The 16,584-nt window shown below is 39.6% G+C and overlaps 1 protein-coding gene across 1 annotated transcript in view; it reads left to right on the forward strand.

Annotated features, from left to right (window-relative positions):
• Positions 1-16,584, forward strand: part of ITGB5 (integrin subunit beta 5) — a 201,803-nt gene that overhangs the window by 44,035 nt on the left and 141,184 nt on the right. Inside the window, exon 4 of the mRNA XM_044670031.1 lies at positions 10,468-10,717. Within this exon, the coding sequence (XP_044525966.1) occupies positions 10,468-10,717 (250 nt within the window). The remainder of the gene's footprint in view (positions 1-10,467; positions 10,718-16,584) is intronic.

The raw sequence follows: 16,584 nt of genomic DNA on the forward strand, positions 1-16,584 counted from the left end.
AGCTTCAATCTATTGAGCCTTTTAGCTGCATCACTTATTCTAGAAGACCTCCCTTCCTGTTTCATGGAGGGTACCATAACTAGTTGTTCAAAGTTGTTTTTCTTTATATGTAACAATGTGACTGCCTTTTGTATAACTGTTCTCTTGATTGTCCTTACTTCACTGTGTCAATTCATACTGTCCTGAATTCTCTGAATTAGTTTCTTTTTTAAAAACGTCTTTTTTTTTTAAAAATTTTTTTTTAACCCTTACCTTCCATCTTGGAGTCAATACTGTGTATTGGCTCCAAGGCAGAAGAGTGGTAAGGGTAGGCAATGGGGGTCAAGTGACTTGCCCAGGGTCACACAGCTGGGAAGTGTCTGAGGCCAGATTTGAACCTAGGACCTCCCGTCTCTAGGCCTGGCTCTCAATCCACTGAGCTACCCAGCTGCCCCCTAAAAAAACATCTTTTTTTTTAAAAACCCTTCCCTTCCATCTTAGAATCAATACTATATACAGGTTCTAAGGCGGAATAATGGTAAAGACTAGGCAATGGGGGCTAAGTGGCTTGCCCTGTTAGGATGTGTCTTGAGGACAGATTTGAACTTAGGATCTCCCATCTCCAGATCTGGCTCTCAATCCACTGAACCACCCAGCTGCCCCTCTGAAATTGTTTCTTATAGCATTATGCTACAATAATATCCCACCTTATTCATATGTCACAGTTTGTTCAGCTATTTGTTAGTGCTGTCCATTCACTTCAGTCCCAACTCTTTGTGACCCCATTTGGAGTCACTCTCTAAAGCTGCAGAGGAGGGAACCAAATGGTCCTTGGGGATCATTATTTTGCCCTTAATTCTTATAACAGTGCTTGTATTGATAAGGGAGATAGGAATTGTTAGGAAAAAGATAATTGAACTGGAAACTAAGTGACCAAGGTTGTACCTAGTTCTACCTCTGCCATTGAATGGGACACATATTAAAGTTTAGTCTACATTATTGACATTTTTTGTACCACCTTATGTCTACACAATAAAACAATAAACCAAGCCCTGTTTTAAGTTTGAGACTTCCCAGATGTAAATGTTCACATTGAAAATTTAACAATCAGCCCTTGGTTTGACCAGATTCCACTATACCCCCAGAGCAAGGTACATTCTCATTACCTCTTCTTTCCAGCCAATTTTGGTCATTATAATTATACAGCATTTTTTGGTGGTTGTTGTTCATTCCATTTACAAAGTTGAAATTCCTTGTATGTATATATTTTTTTGTTTCTATTTACTTTACTCTGTATCTGTTCATAAAAGTTTTCTTATGCATCTCTTGTGTCTCCAGCACCTAGCACAGTGCCCAGTGCACAGCAGGCACTTCATACATACTTGTCAATGGAGAATGTTTCCAGGTCTTTGTTATTTAAAAAAAAGTATGGTTATAAATATTTCCATGTGTGCTTTCCTCATTAAGGGGAGAGCCAGCAGAAAAGGAGACTGAGAAATTATTTCTGATGGAAAAATAATACAAATGTATTCATGTGCAGATATATTTGAATATGACGAAATATACTATTTCAGACTTGTAGTGGTAAGAATTCACTGGAGGAGCCCCACTGTGTGTGTGTGTGTGTGTGTATGTGTTTAAAATGGGAAAAAGCCTGAAAGCACCACCCCCTCCCCAGAAGGCTAGAATCTTCACAGGTGCAGCTGTTCTCCTGAGTTTACTTCATCTCAGTTTTTGATCATCTCTGTTCCTCTGCCTGGGATTACCTTAAAAGGCTCCAGGGAAGGGGTGCAGGCTAAGCACCAGCAGCAAACTGCCTGGAAGTTTCTAGTGACACAAGAGCTGAGAAGGTAGGAGGAAGGAGGAAGACAAGTCTGGGCAAAGTGTGAGGTGAGCAATGAAGAAACAGATCACAGGAGAGAGGCAGGTTCCAAAACAGGTCTTGAAAATAAAGACAGGGAGCACCAGGTGAGGCCCTCAACAAATACCTGTTGAAGGATTGAACATATAAAGTTGTCATAAGGGGGCTGGGTCACTGAGAAAAGAAGGTTCTAGTGAGGAGTACAAAAATATAAATGTCTTGGGAGCATGGTTCTTTGGAACTTTGATGAGTGGAGTTAAATAAGAAAAGAGGAGGCAGCTGGGTAGCTCAGTGGATTGAGAGCCAGATTTGGAACTTTGATGAGTGGAGTTAAATAAGAAAAGAGGGGGCAGCTGGGTAGCTCAGTGGATTGAGAGCCAGGCCTAGAGATAGAAGGTCCTGGGTTCAAATCTGAATTCAGACATTTCCTAGCTCTGTCACCCTGGGCAAGTCACTTGACCCCCATTGCCTAGCCTTTAATACTCTTCTGCCTTGGAACCGATACATAATATTGATTCTAAGGCAGAAGGTAAGTTAAGAAAAATTTTAAAAAGAACACTTCTTGGGGACCTCCTTGGCAGAAAATAATTCCAGAATGGTTGGTTTAAAATTTTTTAAAAAACTCTATTAAGGGGGAAGCTAAGTGGTTCAGTGGATTGAGAGCCAGGCCTAGGGAAAGAAGGCACTGGCTTTAAATCTGGCCTAAGAAACTACCTTGCTGTGTGACCCTGGGCAAGTCACTTAACTTCAACTGCCCAGCTTTTACTGCTTTTCTGCATTGGAACAGATACTTAGTATTAATTCTAAGACAGAAGGTATGGGTTTTTAAAAATCTATTAAGGTTGGAAAGAGTTATATTTGATGAGGCATAAATAAACCACTGGCTCAACTAATTTACCTACTACATTGAATAATTTCTTACTAAAGCTCTTTGTAATATAAGATTTTCTAACAGCAAATCCCCCCTTCCCATGGTTCTCTGAAGTGTGTGGGGCTCCTGCTGCAAGACAGTAATAGTAGTGGCTTCTGGAGAGCTGAAAAGAAAACATAGCAGAGTGTGGATTTTGGAGATCTAGGTTCTGATTCTGACTCTGCTACTTGTATTGCTCCTCATAAAATCATTCTCTTTCTTCTCTCTTTCTCCTTTCCCTTCCCTCTCCTACCAGCTCCTTCCTGGTACCTACTAACATGCTCATATCTCCCTCATTAAAAAAACAAAAATAGAGGAGGCAGCTGGGTAGCTCAGTGGGTTGAGAGCCAGGCCTAGACATGGGAGGTCCTAGGTTCAAATCTGGCCTCAGACACTTCCCAGCTGTGTGACCCTGGTCAAGTCACTTAACCCCCATTGCCTAGCCCTTACCACTCTTCTGCCTTGGAGCCAATTCACAGTCTTGACTCCAAGATGGAAGGTAAGGGTTTAAAAAAAAAACAGTAACAAAAAAACCCCACTCACTAGATCTTAGGTGTTCAGGGAGGACTAGCACCTCTGGTATGAGGGCTTATCAAGTTCTTTTCAGGGATGTTCACCCACCTTTGGTGTCCACCTTTAACCTAACTCTCACCTGTGACTCCCAAACGCTGTGGCATGCCCAATAGCTAGGTTGAGGGTAACCAATAATCTTCCAACCCATGAGTGAGTTGGAGTGGGGGATGTCTACCCTATCATCCAAAGACTTTCCTTGTCAGAATGAGTGGCTGAGAACAATTTGTTACAACTGCCATGAAGGGTGCATAGAGCTTGGTCAGACCTCCAAGATGCCAAGGTCATCCCCCATTGTCCTGACTTTTCTCTTGACACTGGACTTTGGTCAGTCTAGAAGAGGAAGTGAGGCGAATGACTTTATGCAACTCTGCCTCACTTAAATACAATTTAGACATCACTCCATGATATTATTGGCCCTCTGCATAAAACAAAGGACAAACAACAACAATCGTCCCTTCAAACTAATATCCAGTAACTAAGAAAATGAGGGCATTGGTCAGGATTTCCTGTAATATCTTTGCTCAATGCTATTGCATCCTTTTCTTTTTTCCTTCTCTCATTTTCCTCACCTTTTTGCAGTTCAGTTTTCAACCTCCTCACTCAACTGAAACTGTTTTCTCCAAATTATCATTGATTTTTGGATTGCCAGATCTGTTGGCCACTCTTCAATCTTTAATCTTCTGGACCTCTCTCAAGTTAGACCACTTTCTCTTCTGGGTTTTATGACACTTCCCTTCTTCTTGGTTCTTCTAACTGTATTACTGGTCCTGTCTTTGTTTCTTCATCTTTGGTGAATACACTCTACTTAGGTAGGCACATTTATCTCCCACCTTAGAATATAAGCTCCTTGAGGCAAGGAGCTGTCTCAATTTTGTCTTTAAATCTTTAGCACCTAATAATGTGCATGGCACACAGTAGACTTGATGATTGATTGGTAGGAGCTCCTAAAACTTTGACCTCAAGTTTTCACAGAGGCAAAATAGATTTGGAAAAGTTCCTTCCAGTGATCCCGCATAAATTTGGGGTCATCTTTTGGGATAGCCACGTGATAGCTCATGGATATATATATTATATATGACATATAATATATACAGTAAATTGTTGTATGTGCCCATCTTACTTTAAAAGAAACTGAACATTGGGGAAATTTTTAACTATTTGTAACTTGGGCTGAAGTTTACAGAATCTAAATCCAGTTTTCTGTTTCTGGGTCGTAATCATTTGTGATCAAGGCTAAGATTGAAGTGGAATCTTGCTAGAAAGAATCTTTTGATGAATCTAGAAGCAGTGTTGGAAAGTTAATTCTTTTTTAAAAGGTTGTCTAGTAAGTAATTTGCATAGTGCAGAAGCTTGGAGGACTCAAAACACTTTCTCTACTTCCCCTAAACAAATTTTAAACAGGGAAGAAAAGAATATATCTCAAGCATATTCTTTTCTTACACAGTAATTTCCTTACAGAAAATTATACAAGGTCTTTCCAATCATTGTGTGTCACTTCTTAGATTCTGATATGGGATGGTCCTGTTGACGTTTTCTGTATTTAGTTTGCATATTAAGATGTCACAAGGGGGCATCTAGGTGGTTCAGTGGTTAGAGAGACAGGCCTAGAGATGAGAGATCCTGGATTCAAATCTGGCCTCAGATACTTCCTAGCTGTGTGATCCTGGGAACCTCCTATTCCCCAGCTCTTACAGTTCTTCTGCCTTGGAACTAATACACAATATTGGTTCTAAGATGGAAGGTAAGAATTTAAAAAAAAAAAAGTCATCATAAGTACGATTAACTTACCCATCACAACTTGCTCTAATTTAAGACATACTGACGGCTTGTGTACAACATAGTCATTATTGTGTGGCCTGATCTACAGGACTTTTGAATAATGGAGAGAGATGTTGGTATCTTTCCACTTAATCTCTCTTTTAATCAAAAAAGATAATTTTTTAAAAAATAGATTAAAAACTCAAACATTCTCAAATTAGATTTAAGGACTGTCCTTAAAGAGTAAATTTATTTAGGACATAATGTGCTACCGTTCACAATATTGTTTAGCTGTATTCAATCCCATGTATTATCTCCAAACCTAACTGGCAAGTTTCCTGATATCTAATTCCTTACCTTAGTGTCAGGGTTATTAGTCTAGACTTCTTGAACTTTAGACTAACTTGGTGTAAAAGCTTTCTCAGCTTATCATACCTGCTAGTCAACTCTATTATAATCTAATCTATTCATCTGCATAGACTATTTAAGCTAATTCAAGGGATAGCTAGAGTTGATTGTCTTCATTTACTCTTTATTTAAAGGAAGCAGAGAACAATTATACTCACATAATTATATCACAATATCAAAATCAGGAGACATAAAAACAAACAAACATGGTTTCCACTTTCTTTTTCTAAGCTGTATGGAGCAATTTCATATTATTTTAAAGAAATGAAAAGGCTTTCCTAATCTGACACAAATCTAAAGCTAGGTAGGTGGTGGCAAAGACAAACTGAAACTTAAATATAGTGGTCCATCTCTATAGCTGCTGAATATTTGGTTGGGAGTTTTTGTTGTCATTCAACTGTTTTAGTCTTGTCTAACTTTTCCTGATCCCATTTCTTGGCAAATATACTGCAGTGGTTTGCTATTTCCTTCCCCAGATCATTTTACAGGTGAAGAAACTGAGGCAAAGGGAGTTAAGTATTTTGCCCAGAGTCACACAGCTCGTAAGTGTTTGAGGTTGAATTTGAATTCAGAAATATGAGTCTTCTCAATTCTAGGACAGGCATTCTAGCCACCCTGCTACCCAATTGCCTAATGGGACTTCAGTTGCCCTAAAGGTGGAGCAAATCACTTTTTTTTTTTTAATAATTTTTTATTTTTAGAAAAATTTTCCATGGTTACATAAGTCATGTTTTTACTTTCCCCTTCACCCCCTCAACCCCCCGCCCCCCTCTGCTGTAGCTAATTCACATTTCCACTGGTTTTAATATGTGTGGTCAGTCAAGACTTATTTACACATTATTGATAGTTATGTGGGTGTGGTCTTTTCAGGTCTACATCCTCAATCATGTCCTCATCAACCCAAGTGTCCAAGTCTGTGTTTCCTCTCCTGTAGTTCTTCCTTTGAATGTGAATAGTGTTCCTTTCCATAAATCCCTCAGAATTGTCTTGGGTCATTGCATTGCTGCTAGTACAGACGTCCATTACATTCTATTTTACCACAGTATATCAGTCTCTGTGTACAATGTTCTTCTGGCTCTGCTCCTTTCACTCTGCATCAATTCCTGGAGGTCTTTCCAGTTCACATGGAATTCCTCCAGTTTATTATTCCTTTGAGCACAATAGTATTCCATCACCAACATATACCACAATTTGTTTAGCCATTCCCCAATTGAAGGGCATACCCTTGCTTTCCAGTTTTTTGCCACCACAAAGAGCACAGCTATAAATATTTTTGTGCAAGTCTGTTTATCTATGATCTCTTTGGGGTACAATCCCAGCAATGGTATGGCTGGATCAAAGGGCAGGCATTCTTTTATCGATCTTTGGGCATAGTTCCAAATTGCCCTCCAGAATGGTTGGATCAGTTCACAACTCCACCAGCAATGCATTAATGTCCCAATTTTGCCACATCCCCTCCAACATTCATTACTCTCCCTTGCTATCATTTTAGCCAATCTGCTAGGTGTGAGGTGGTACCTCAGAGTTGTTTTAATTTGCATTTCTTTAATTATTAGAGATTTAGAACACTTTCTCATGTGCTTATTGATACTTTTGATTTCTTTATCTGAAAATTGCCTATTCATATCCCTTGCCCATTTATTGATTGGGGAATGGTTTGATTTTTTATTTAAGAATTAATTTTTTAAGAATTATATATTTTATTTTTTTATAAAAATTTTCCATGGTTACATGTTTCATGGTTTTACTTTCCCCTTCGCCCCTCCCCCCATCCAACACATATTTCCACTGGTTTTTACATGTGTCATCAATCAAGACTTATTTCCATTTCGAGTCTACATCCCCAATCATGTCCACATCAACCCATGTGTTTAAGCAGTTGTTTTTCTTCTGTGTTTCCTCTCCTGCAGTTCTTCCTCTGAATGTGGGTACTGTTCTTTTCCATAAATCCCTCAGAATTGTCCTCAGTCATTGCATTGCTGTTAGTACAGAAGTCCATTACATTTGATTTTACCACAGTGTATCAGTCTCTGTGTACAATGTTCTTCTGGCTCTGCTCCTTTCACTCTGCATCAGTTCCTGGAGGTCATTCCAGTTCACATGGAATTCCTCCAGTTTATTATTCCTTTGAGCATAATAGTATTCCATCAGCAGCAGACAGCCATTCCCCAATTGAAGGGCATACCCTCATTTTCCAGTTTTTGAGCAAATCACTTTTTTATACCAACCGTTTTAATAAAAATTCCTCAGAACTAATTATTAAAAGCATTTTAATATTCCTAAAATCAAACATCTTTAGTATTATTTAAGAGACAAACAATTCACTATTATTCTTCTGATAAAAAAGTGCCATTTGAACATGCAACATCTTTGTGTTATGCAATCTTGTTGCTTTTCTGGAAAAGGATTTTATTTTTAAGTGATAGATTCAAGAGGCAAGGCTGGCAGAGTTCTTCATGTAATTTCAGTATCAGGTAGAGAAAAATGATCTCTGGTATCTTAAGGAAATTCATTGCTATTTCTGTTTCCTTTGATAAGAACTGAGTGATTAAGAAATGAATGGCCAAATTGATGTTCCTAAACTTTCAGCCCATGACCTGGAAAAAGATAGGAGTGAATTTAGCCGTCTTGGCCTGGAGGATGGTGTTCTTGACCAAGCTCTCTGTGGGTGGGGAAGTAAATGTAGGGGGCAAGTATTCATTATAATCTTAATAGGAATTAACATTATAGAAGACTGTAATATTTGCAAAGCACTTAAAATGTACATGTTTTCTCATTTTATTCTCCCAACAATCTTGTGACATAGAGGCTATTATCATGACAAAACTGAAGGTAAAAAAAATTCTGTGACTTGTTCAGGGTCTTACAGCTACTAAATATAGCTCTGGTCTTTCAGATTCTACTTGGTGCAAGTTCTTTATCTAGATGGAAATGGAGGAGGAAAATTTTTCCAAATGTGATGTTGTATTTTATTTTTTAAACCCTTACCTTCCATCTTAGAATCAGTACTGTGTATTGGCTCCAAGGCAGAAGGCGGTCAGGGTTAGGCAATGGGGGTTAAGTGACTTGCCCAGGGTCACACAGCTAGGAAGTATATGAAGCCAGATTTGAACCCTGGAGGTCTGGCTCTCAATGCATGGAGTCACCCAACTGCTCCCTCATTTTTGTTTTATAATGTACAGAAAGGCAGTCGTGCATGGATCTTCTTAGAATGACCACATTTTATCCTCCCAAAGGGACACAAAATATAGAAAGCTGCTCTCTAGTCTCAGAGAGTAACTCCTTGTCTGTCATGGAAGGAAACAGAAGAAAGCTGTGGCTGCCAGCTGGAGGTGAATGTTCCAGCGGCTCCACGAAGCATGCAACCTGCTCTGGTCATTTTGTCCTTGGTCATAGATAATAAGGAAAGCCTTCTCACTTTAAATCTGGGTGGAGGAGCCTTCTCCTATTGGGAGGAAGAGAAACTGCGTAGCTTTCGATCCCAAATGGTGGCTTTCTAGAGCTATAAAAATGTTTCGTGTTCATTATCCAGGCTCTAGGTTGTCCTGCTTTGGAGCTTTGAGGCAAAGGTCATAGAATGGAGTGCAGTCAGTCTTTCTCTCTGTTTTCTTTCTTTCTTTTTATTTTCCTCTTTGGCTAATTTCCTTTCTGTTTGTCCTTTGGCCAGCAGGTGCCAAAGCCAGATATGTTTTCTCTCTTAGAGTCCAAAGAACAGTTCCAGACTCGGGGTTATTCAGAAGATTTGTCAAAAGCCCTGAAGTCATGGGTTGGCTTCTGATTGTAAACTTCTTTGGAATATGAACTGCAATTTTTTATCTTTGTGTCCCAGGTTGCTAGGGATGTGCTGGAAAGTTTTAGTGCTTACTAACTTTTTTTTTAAACCTTTACCTTTTTTCTTAGAATTGATACTGAGTATTGGTGTCAAGGTGGAAGACTGGTAAGGGCTGGGCAATGGGGGTTAAAGGACTTGCCCAGGGTCACCCAGCTGGGAAGTGTCTGAGGCCACAATTGAATATAGGACCTCCTCAAGGTCTTGCTCTCAATCCACTGAACTCCTTAGCTGTCCCACTTATTATTAATCAAATTAAATGCACCTTAATTGTGCATTTAAAACCAGATTTTTGAGTGTGGACTGGAATAGCATTTGTTGGGAATAATTGGGAGAAATGTCCTATTTCCCCATGTCTGGCTCTTCCTGGGGTGTCTTGAGTTGTCTGCTGTCCTCTGTGACAGTTTCTCTGTTACCTGTATGCAGTGGAGAAAACATGGAGATCTGTAGGAGCTCAAGGTCTGTGGACCAGCATGATGCTAGGTCAGAATTAATCAACTAACATCTATTACTTGACTGGCTGTTAGGGGAAAGTTATGAACAGTTAGAGACTGAAGGGACCCCAGATATCATCAAGTCCAAGCCCTTCATTTTATAGACAAGAAAGCTGAGGCTTAGAGGTCACAATTAAGTAGGTAATCCAGATGCTACAGTGAGGTGGTACAGTGTAAATTGTAAATTGCTGGGCCTGGAATCAGGTAGACTTATCTTCCTGAGTTCAAATCTGGCCTCAGACATTTGTGTAACCCTGAGTAAGTCACTTAACTTTGCTGGCCTCAGTTTCCTCATCTGTCAAATGAGCTGGAAAAGGAAATGGTAAACTACTCTAGTGTCTTTGCCACGAAAACTTGAAATGGGCCATGAAGAGTCAGACATGACCAAAAAACAAGCGAACAATAACCAGAGACCAGATTAGGATTCATATTTTCTGAAACTCCTGGCTCTCTGACTCCTCAGTTTTTCCAGCACTTGATATTGCCTTCTCAGAACCTTCTGCTGTTCCCTGTCTTCTAGCAGTAACTTTCACAAAGATTTTGACTTGACCCACACTGTCTGAGGAAAATCTGAGGTGAATGAGGTTTGATGGGAACTCTTTCTCCTCCTGGGCATCTTCTCCATTTGAGGCTCCCCATCTTTCTTTTGGCACAGGTGACAAGACCCCTTTCCGAGTCCAAGTGCGACAGGTGGAGGATTACCCCGTGGACCTATACTATTTGATGGACCTTTCCCTGTCCATGAAGGATGATTTAGACACCATTCGCAATCTGGGCACCAAGCTGGCTGAGGAGATGAGGAAGCTCACCAGCAATTTCCGTTTGGGTTTTGGCTCTTTCGTAGACAAAAACATCTCCCCCTTTTCCTACACTGCACCGAGATACCAAACCAATCCATGCATTGGGTGAGTAACCTACTTTTCTTAGGTTGGGCTTGCAAAACCTGGGGGAAGGGAGGTGGGATCAGACAATGAGGAATGAGGCAGCAGGGTTTGCCACCTTCTGTGAAGGTTTTTCTTTTTTTAAATCCTTACCTCCCATCTTAGAATCAATACTGTATATTGGCTCCAAGGCAGAAGAGCAGTAAGGACTAGGCAATGGGGATTAAGCGACTCACTCAGGGTCACACAACTAGAAAGTGTCTGAGGTCAGATTTGAACCCAGGACCTTCCATCTCTAGGTCTGGCTCTCAATTCACTGAGCCACTTAACTGCCCCCAAATCCAGATCTTTCTGATTCCAAATCTAGTATTCAGTCCACTAAGCTGGAGGTGTCAAACTGGCTGCTATCAGACACTCCTGAATGACTGTTCAGTCATTTCAGTCATGTCTGATTCTTTGTGACCCCATTTGGAGTTTTCTTGGCAAAGATACTGGAGTGGTTTGCCATTTCCTTCTCAAGCTTATTTATACAGATGAGGAAACTGACACAAACAGGTTTAAGTGATTTACCCAGAGTTGCACAGCTAAGAAGAGTCCGAGGCCAAATTTGAACTCAGTAGATGAGTCTTTCTGATTTCTATCCATTTGGCTATCTAGCTGCCCAGATCCTCCAAAGCGTGGCCAATTAACAAAATAAATAGAATTACAATAGGGCATAGCTAATGTTAATATGTGGTTTTCTAAGTTAATATGTAGCTTTCAGGGATCTTTATTTACAATTTAGTGGCCCCAGTTTCTAAATGAGTTTGATACCACTGCATTATACCATTCTTTATTTTGGTAGAGGAGCCAATTTTTTTTAAAAATTTAAACTTAAATTATAAAAAATTAGATATTAAAATTAAATTTAAAGCCATTATTTTAATGGATTGGGCACAATAAACTACCCTGGTGAAATTTGTTAGTACCTGAGAAAGTACATTTGAGGCTTCCTCAAGCCAGGCTTCTATCAACTAGTTTCTCAGCTCTCATCCTTGGGCACACTCCCTCCACAAGTACAAATGTACTTTCTCAGGTACCCCATGGGGAAACTTCCTCTAGATCTCACGACATCGTGGGATTCCCAAGAGAGCACACATGCTGTCCAGTGGTTATCCTTTGCTCTCACTACATGATTGACCAACCTCCTTTTCTGCTCCACTACCCCTCTGATTATATCCTTTATGCTGCTTTCCTTCAGCAATTCTTCACTGTAAAGAAGTTGCAGTTTATTGCCTCCTGCCATTCACCTCTCCACTTCCCTTTGGGTCACCCGTGATTTAAGTTATGTGGAGTCTGTGGTATTTGACATCCCTGAACGAATATTGTGAAATAGATGGGCTTCTGCTTCTGAGAGGGGAAGTAGGTCATTAAAAAGCACCATGCAATTTCCCAGAGTCAATCCAGTCTACTCTCCTCCCTCCTCTTCAATTTTGGGCCTGGTTCATTGTCCATCTAGGATGTTTGTCCGAATTATATGTACTAATGGACTAGCCCTATAAGTTGTATATCAGACTGCTTATTAAAGGTTCGAGAAAAGCGTTCTTTATCCATTTGGCTTTTCCTGTGCGGAAAACCTCAGAGAATCCCTAGTTTCCTCCAAGATTCTGCACAAGTGCTACCTTCTTCATGAAGTCTATCCTGAGTCCCCTTCTCCTTCCCACAGATTGCTGATGTCCTCTCCCTATCGAACTTTATCTTGCATTTATTTTGTATCTGTTTTCTATATCTTATATTATCAGATCAAATATATCATTATATCACATATTATGTTGTCTCTCTTGAAAAAAACGGAAGCTCTTTCTTTTTTTATCTTTGCCTCTCCAGAGACACGGTGCCTCGTGCAGAAGTGGTTGTTATTATTGTTGAGTCATTTCAGTTGTGCTCAACTCTCTGTGACCTCATTTGGGGTTTTCTTGGCAAAGATAATGGAGTGGTGTGCCATTTCCTTCTAATTTTATAAATGAGGAAACTGAGGCAGAATCAAATGACTTGCTCAGGTCACATAGCTACTAAATGAGGCTAGATTTGAACTTGGACTCCAGATGAGACAGTCTATCCACTATATCACTCTGCCCTTAGAGCAGAGTAGCCCTTAATAATTGCTTGTTGACTGCCTAGGAAAGTATTTTGAGTATCTTTATTTTTATTTTTTAAAAATCTACACCTATATTTTCACTGATTTGGGGAAATCCTAGCATGGAAAACTCCCTCAATCAGGGCAGCATTTTGTCAGTGTGTAACTTGTTTGATAGACTACAATGTCCTGGGTCTTGCTGTCATCTGTAAACAGGAGCCTCTGTCTATAATGGGAATTTTGACTCTACTGGACATTGCCTATAATAGTAGCAAATACCTCAGGAGAACATATAGCTGATATCAGTAATCAGAGAGTGATGGAACAAAGTTACCCCTTCTGTTTCATCGTACAAGGAGTATCATATGATTTTAAAATACACCTGAGAGATGCCTTTTGGGAGCTATTTTAAGATATTGACTTTTTATTTATTTATTTTAGCATCTCTAATACAGAAAGGGCTAGGCAAATGGAGTTAAGTGACTTGCCCAGGGTCATGTGGCTAGGAAGTGTCTTGAGGTCAGATTCAAACCAGGTCCTCTTAATTCTACGCCTGGTACTCTAGCCACTGAACCATCTGGCTGTCCTCAGAAGCACTTTTAATAGTAAGCAGCTAGCTAATTGGAGGGTAGTTATACTCCATGTTTTTTGTGGCTTCCTTCTTAGAGATCAAAAGTATTGTTTAGCATGATCTAATCATTAGCCAGAGATTAATGTTTGATCATTATCACCCTCCATATTTGAGGTTTGGGGGTTTTCAAGTGGTTGATGAGGTTTAAGTAGTGCTGAAGAGATTCGTCAGATGTGGCCGTATTTGATGTAATTATGTCCATTACTTAACTTTCTGCAAGTGAAAGGTTGCATGAAGAAATAAATGTTCCCAGTAATTTTCCCCTAGTTGAAGGAAAAACTGTGCAGTGCCTGGCATCTTGGATTATGTGATATCAAAGTCACTTCAAAATACAGTGAGGCATCAGCATGGGACTTTAATAGTAATAGATGTTATTATAAGCATACCTGGAGAGGCAGGGTAACTAAGAGAGAGCTGATCTTGGAATCAGGAAAGCCTGGGTTCGGTATCACCTTTGACATATACTGAGTGTATAATCCTTGACAAGTTACTTAAACCATAGGGTCTAGGGCCATAATGGCAAACCTATGGCATGTGTGCCAGAAAGGGCACCCAGAGCCCTCTCTGTGGGTATGTGTGCCATCACCCACTAGAGTTTGTTACTAGAAAGGCAGAAGGACTCAAGCCCAGCTGCTCCCCTCCCCCTCTCCACTGGCCTGAGGACATTTTTTCATTTTACCTGCCCCTCTGCCCAGCAGCCCAATGGGAGCATTTCCTCCCTCCCCTGTCTGAGGTAAGGGGGGCACTCAGTCTTGGGTGGGGCAGAGCATGGCATGTGGTCTCTAAAAGGTTCACTGTCACTGGTCTAGGGTCACTAAGACTCAAAGACTGTATTTGACAGAGCAGATCTGGCTACACATTGGTTGAGGGAGTTTCCTTAAACAAATGAAATCAATGATTTTCCTCAACAACATACATTTAGCCTGGTGGAGAGAAGACATGATAAGAGAGAGAGGAAGCACAATGACTATCTTTGAAGTGCCTAGAAGGAGTATTATGTGGAAGGGGTCTTAGACTGATGCTTAGCACTGTAGGGTAGAACTAAGAGTAAATGGTAGAAGCTACAGAAAGACAGATTTTTTTTTCCGGATTATACATGTATTATAAAACAAAGCATATTTCTGTATTGTTCATTTTCGTAAGTGAATAATCCAATAAAACCCAAACCCCAAAACACATACCCAAATAAACAAGTGAAAAATTGCATGCAGAAGGGCAGATTTAGACTCGATATAAGTAAGCATTATGCCTCTCCATGAGTAGAATGGGCTACTTTGGGGATAATGAATTGGTCCTCTTCAGGCAGAGGCAGAGGACATCCCTAGAGATGTTTTAGAAGAGATTCTTGGTATAGATTGGGTGAGATCAACAGTTCTCAATATTGGGCACACATACCCTCAGGGGATGCCAGAAACTTATCAAGAAGGTACATAAAATATTAGGGAAATAACTCAGTTCATTATGATTAATTAATCTCTTCAAAAAAATTTTTTTTGTGCTAGCATGCATTTGTTGTTGTTCAATCATTTTAGTTGTGTCTGATTCTCAGTTTTCTTAGTGATGACACTGACATGATTTACCATTTCCTTCTCTAGCTCATTTACAGATAAGGAAACAGGTAAACAGGATTCAGTGACTTGCCCAGGGTCACATAGCTAGTAAGTGTTAAGATCAGATTTAAGTCTGATCTTTCTGACTCCAGACCCCATGTTCTATCCAATAATCTACCTAAATGCATAGTAAAGGCTATTTTATATATATTGAATAGGGTGTATAGGAAGCCAAACTGAATGCCAAAGAATATGGGGTCCAAAAATTTTGGGGAATTTCTGTGTGATATGGCCTTTGAAGGCCCTCTTAATGCTTAGATTCTGAATGAACTATGATGAAATATGTTTTTTTTTTTTGACCCCTAACTGGATATTAAAAGGTACCTAATGCTTAATGCATGAGGGGAAAATAAGAGATGTCATTAACTGTAGTTGAGTGCTTTAAGACATCCTAACTAAATTAATAAATTTTATATTTATATTTTGTTATTTTATATTTTTATATATAAATAATATATAAATTATATATACTTATCATATTTATATATTATATTAAATAAATAAAAATAAATAAACTAAAATAAATCTTAATTAAACCCAGTCAAGGTTCTGGATTGACAAGCAGTATAAGCCACACATAAAATTCAAGCATATGGAAGATTAAACAGAAAGAATTCTAAACCTCTTTTGAATCAACTGTGTTAGATTGACAGCTTTTGTTTCCATTTGTCCATTCACTTTAGATCCTGGAAATCAGCTGTTTATTCCCAGATGATAGCAGCTGGAGGAGAGGCAGTGTGGCAGAATAGAAAACATTCTAGACTTGGAGTCCAAAGACCTGGGTTTGGCTCATTAGCTTTGTGACTTCGGGCATGTCAGCTAATCTCTCTGGGCCTTAGTTTCCTCATTCAAATCGAGGTTGGCCTAGATAATCTCAAAGGTCCTCTGATCCTTGAATTTCTATGCCATATTTAAGAAAAAGAAATCCAAGATAGTGAAAGATTCATACACCATTTCCACCCATAGAGGTATTCACATTTTGCACAAGTATAAGGATCAGTGAAGACTGGGGTGAAGGTGGGAAAGTAGAAAGAATGAGAAGAAAGAGAGGGTGGTCTAGTAGAGAAAAACTCTGCTTACTCTTGTTCTAATCCTCCTCTGAGCTATTTGGCTCCCAGGCAGGCTAAGGACCAAGTCACAACTTTTTTTTTGAAATTATGCAACTATAACACAATGACAAAAGGCTATGCTTGGGACAGCTAGGTGGCACAGTGGATAGGGTGCCAGGCCTGGAGTCAGGAGGACCTGGGGTCCATCTGGTCTGAGATATTTGCCAGTTGTGTGACCCTGGCCAAATGACTTAACCCTGTTTGCCTAGCTGCTGCCCTTCAGTTCTAGAATGACTACTGAGCCAGAAAGTCAGGTGTTGTTTTTTTTAAAGTCCATACTTTTTCTCAGCTGAGAAATCTTTTCATCAGAATTAATACAAGATTTTTCAAATGTTAAAATTTAAGTTGAAACTCTTAAATTACTTAAACAACTTGCGTTTAACTAAACACAGAATGTGGCTCAATAGATAGAGCACTGGGCTTGG

Source organism: Gracilinanus agilis, chromosome 3, assembly GCF_016433145.1.
Source record: "Gracilinanus agilis isolate LMUSP501 chromosome 3, AgileGrace, whole genome shotgun sequence".
NCBI lineage: Eukaryota > Metazoa > Chordata > Mammalia > Didelphimorphia > Didelphidae > Gracilinanus > Gracilinanus agilis.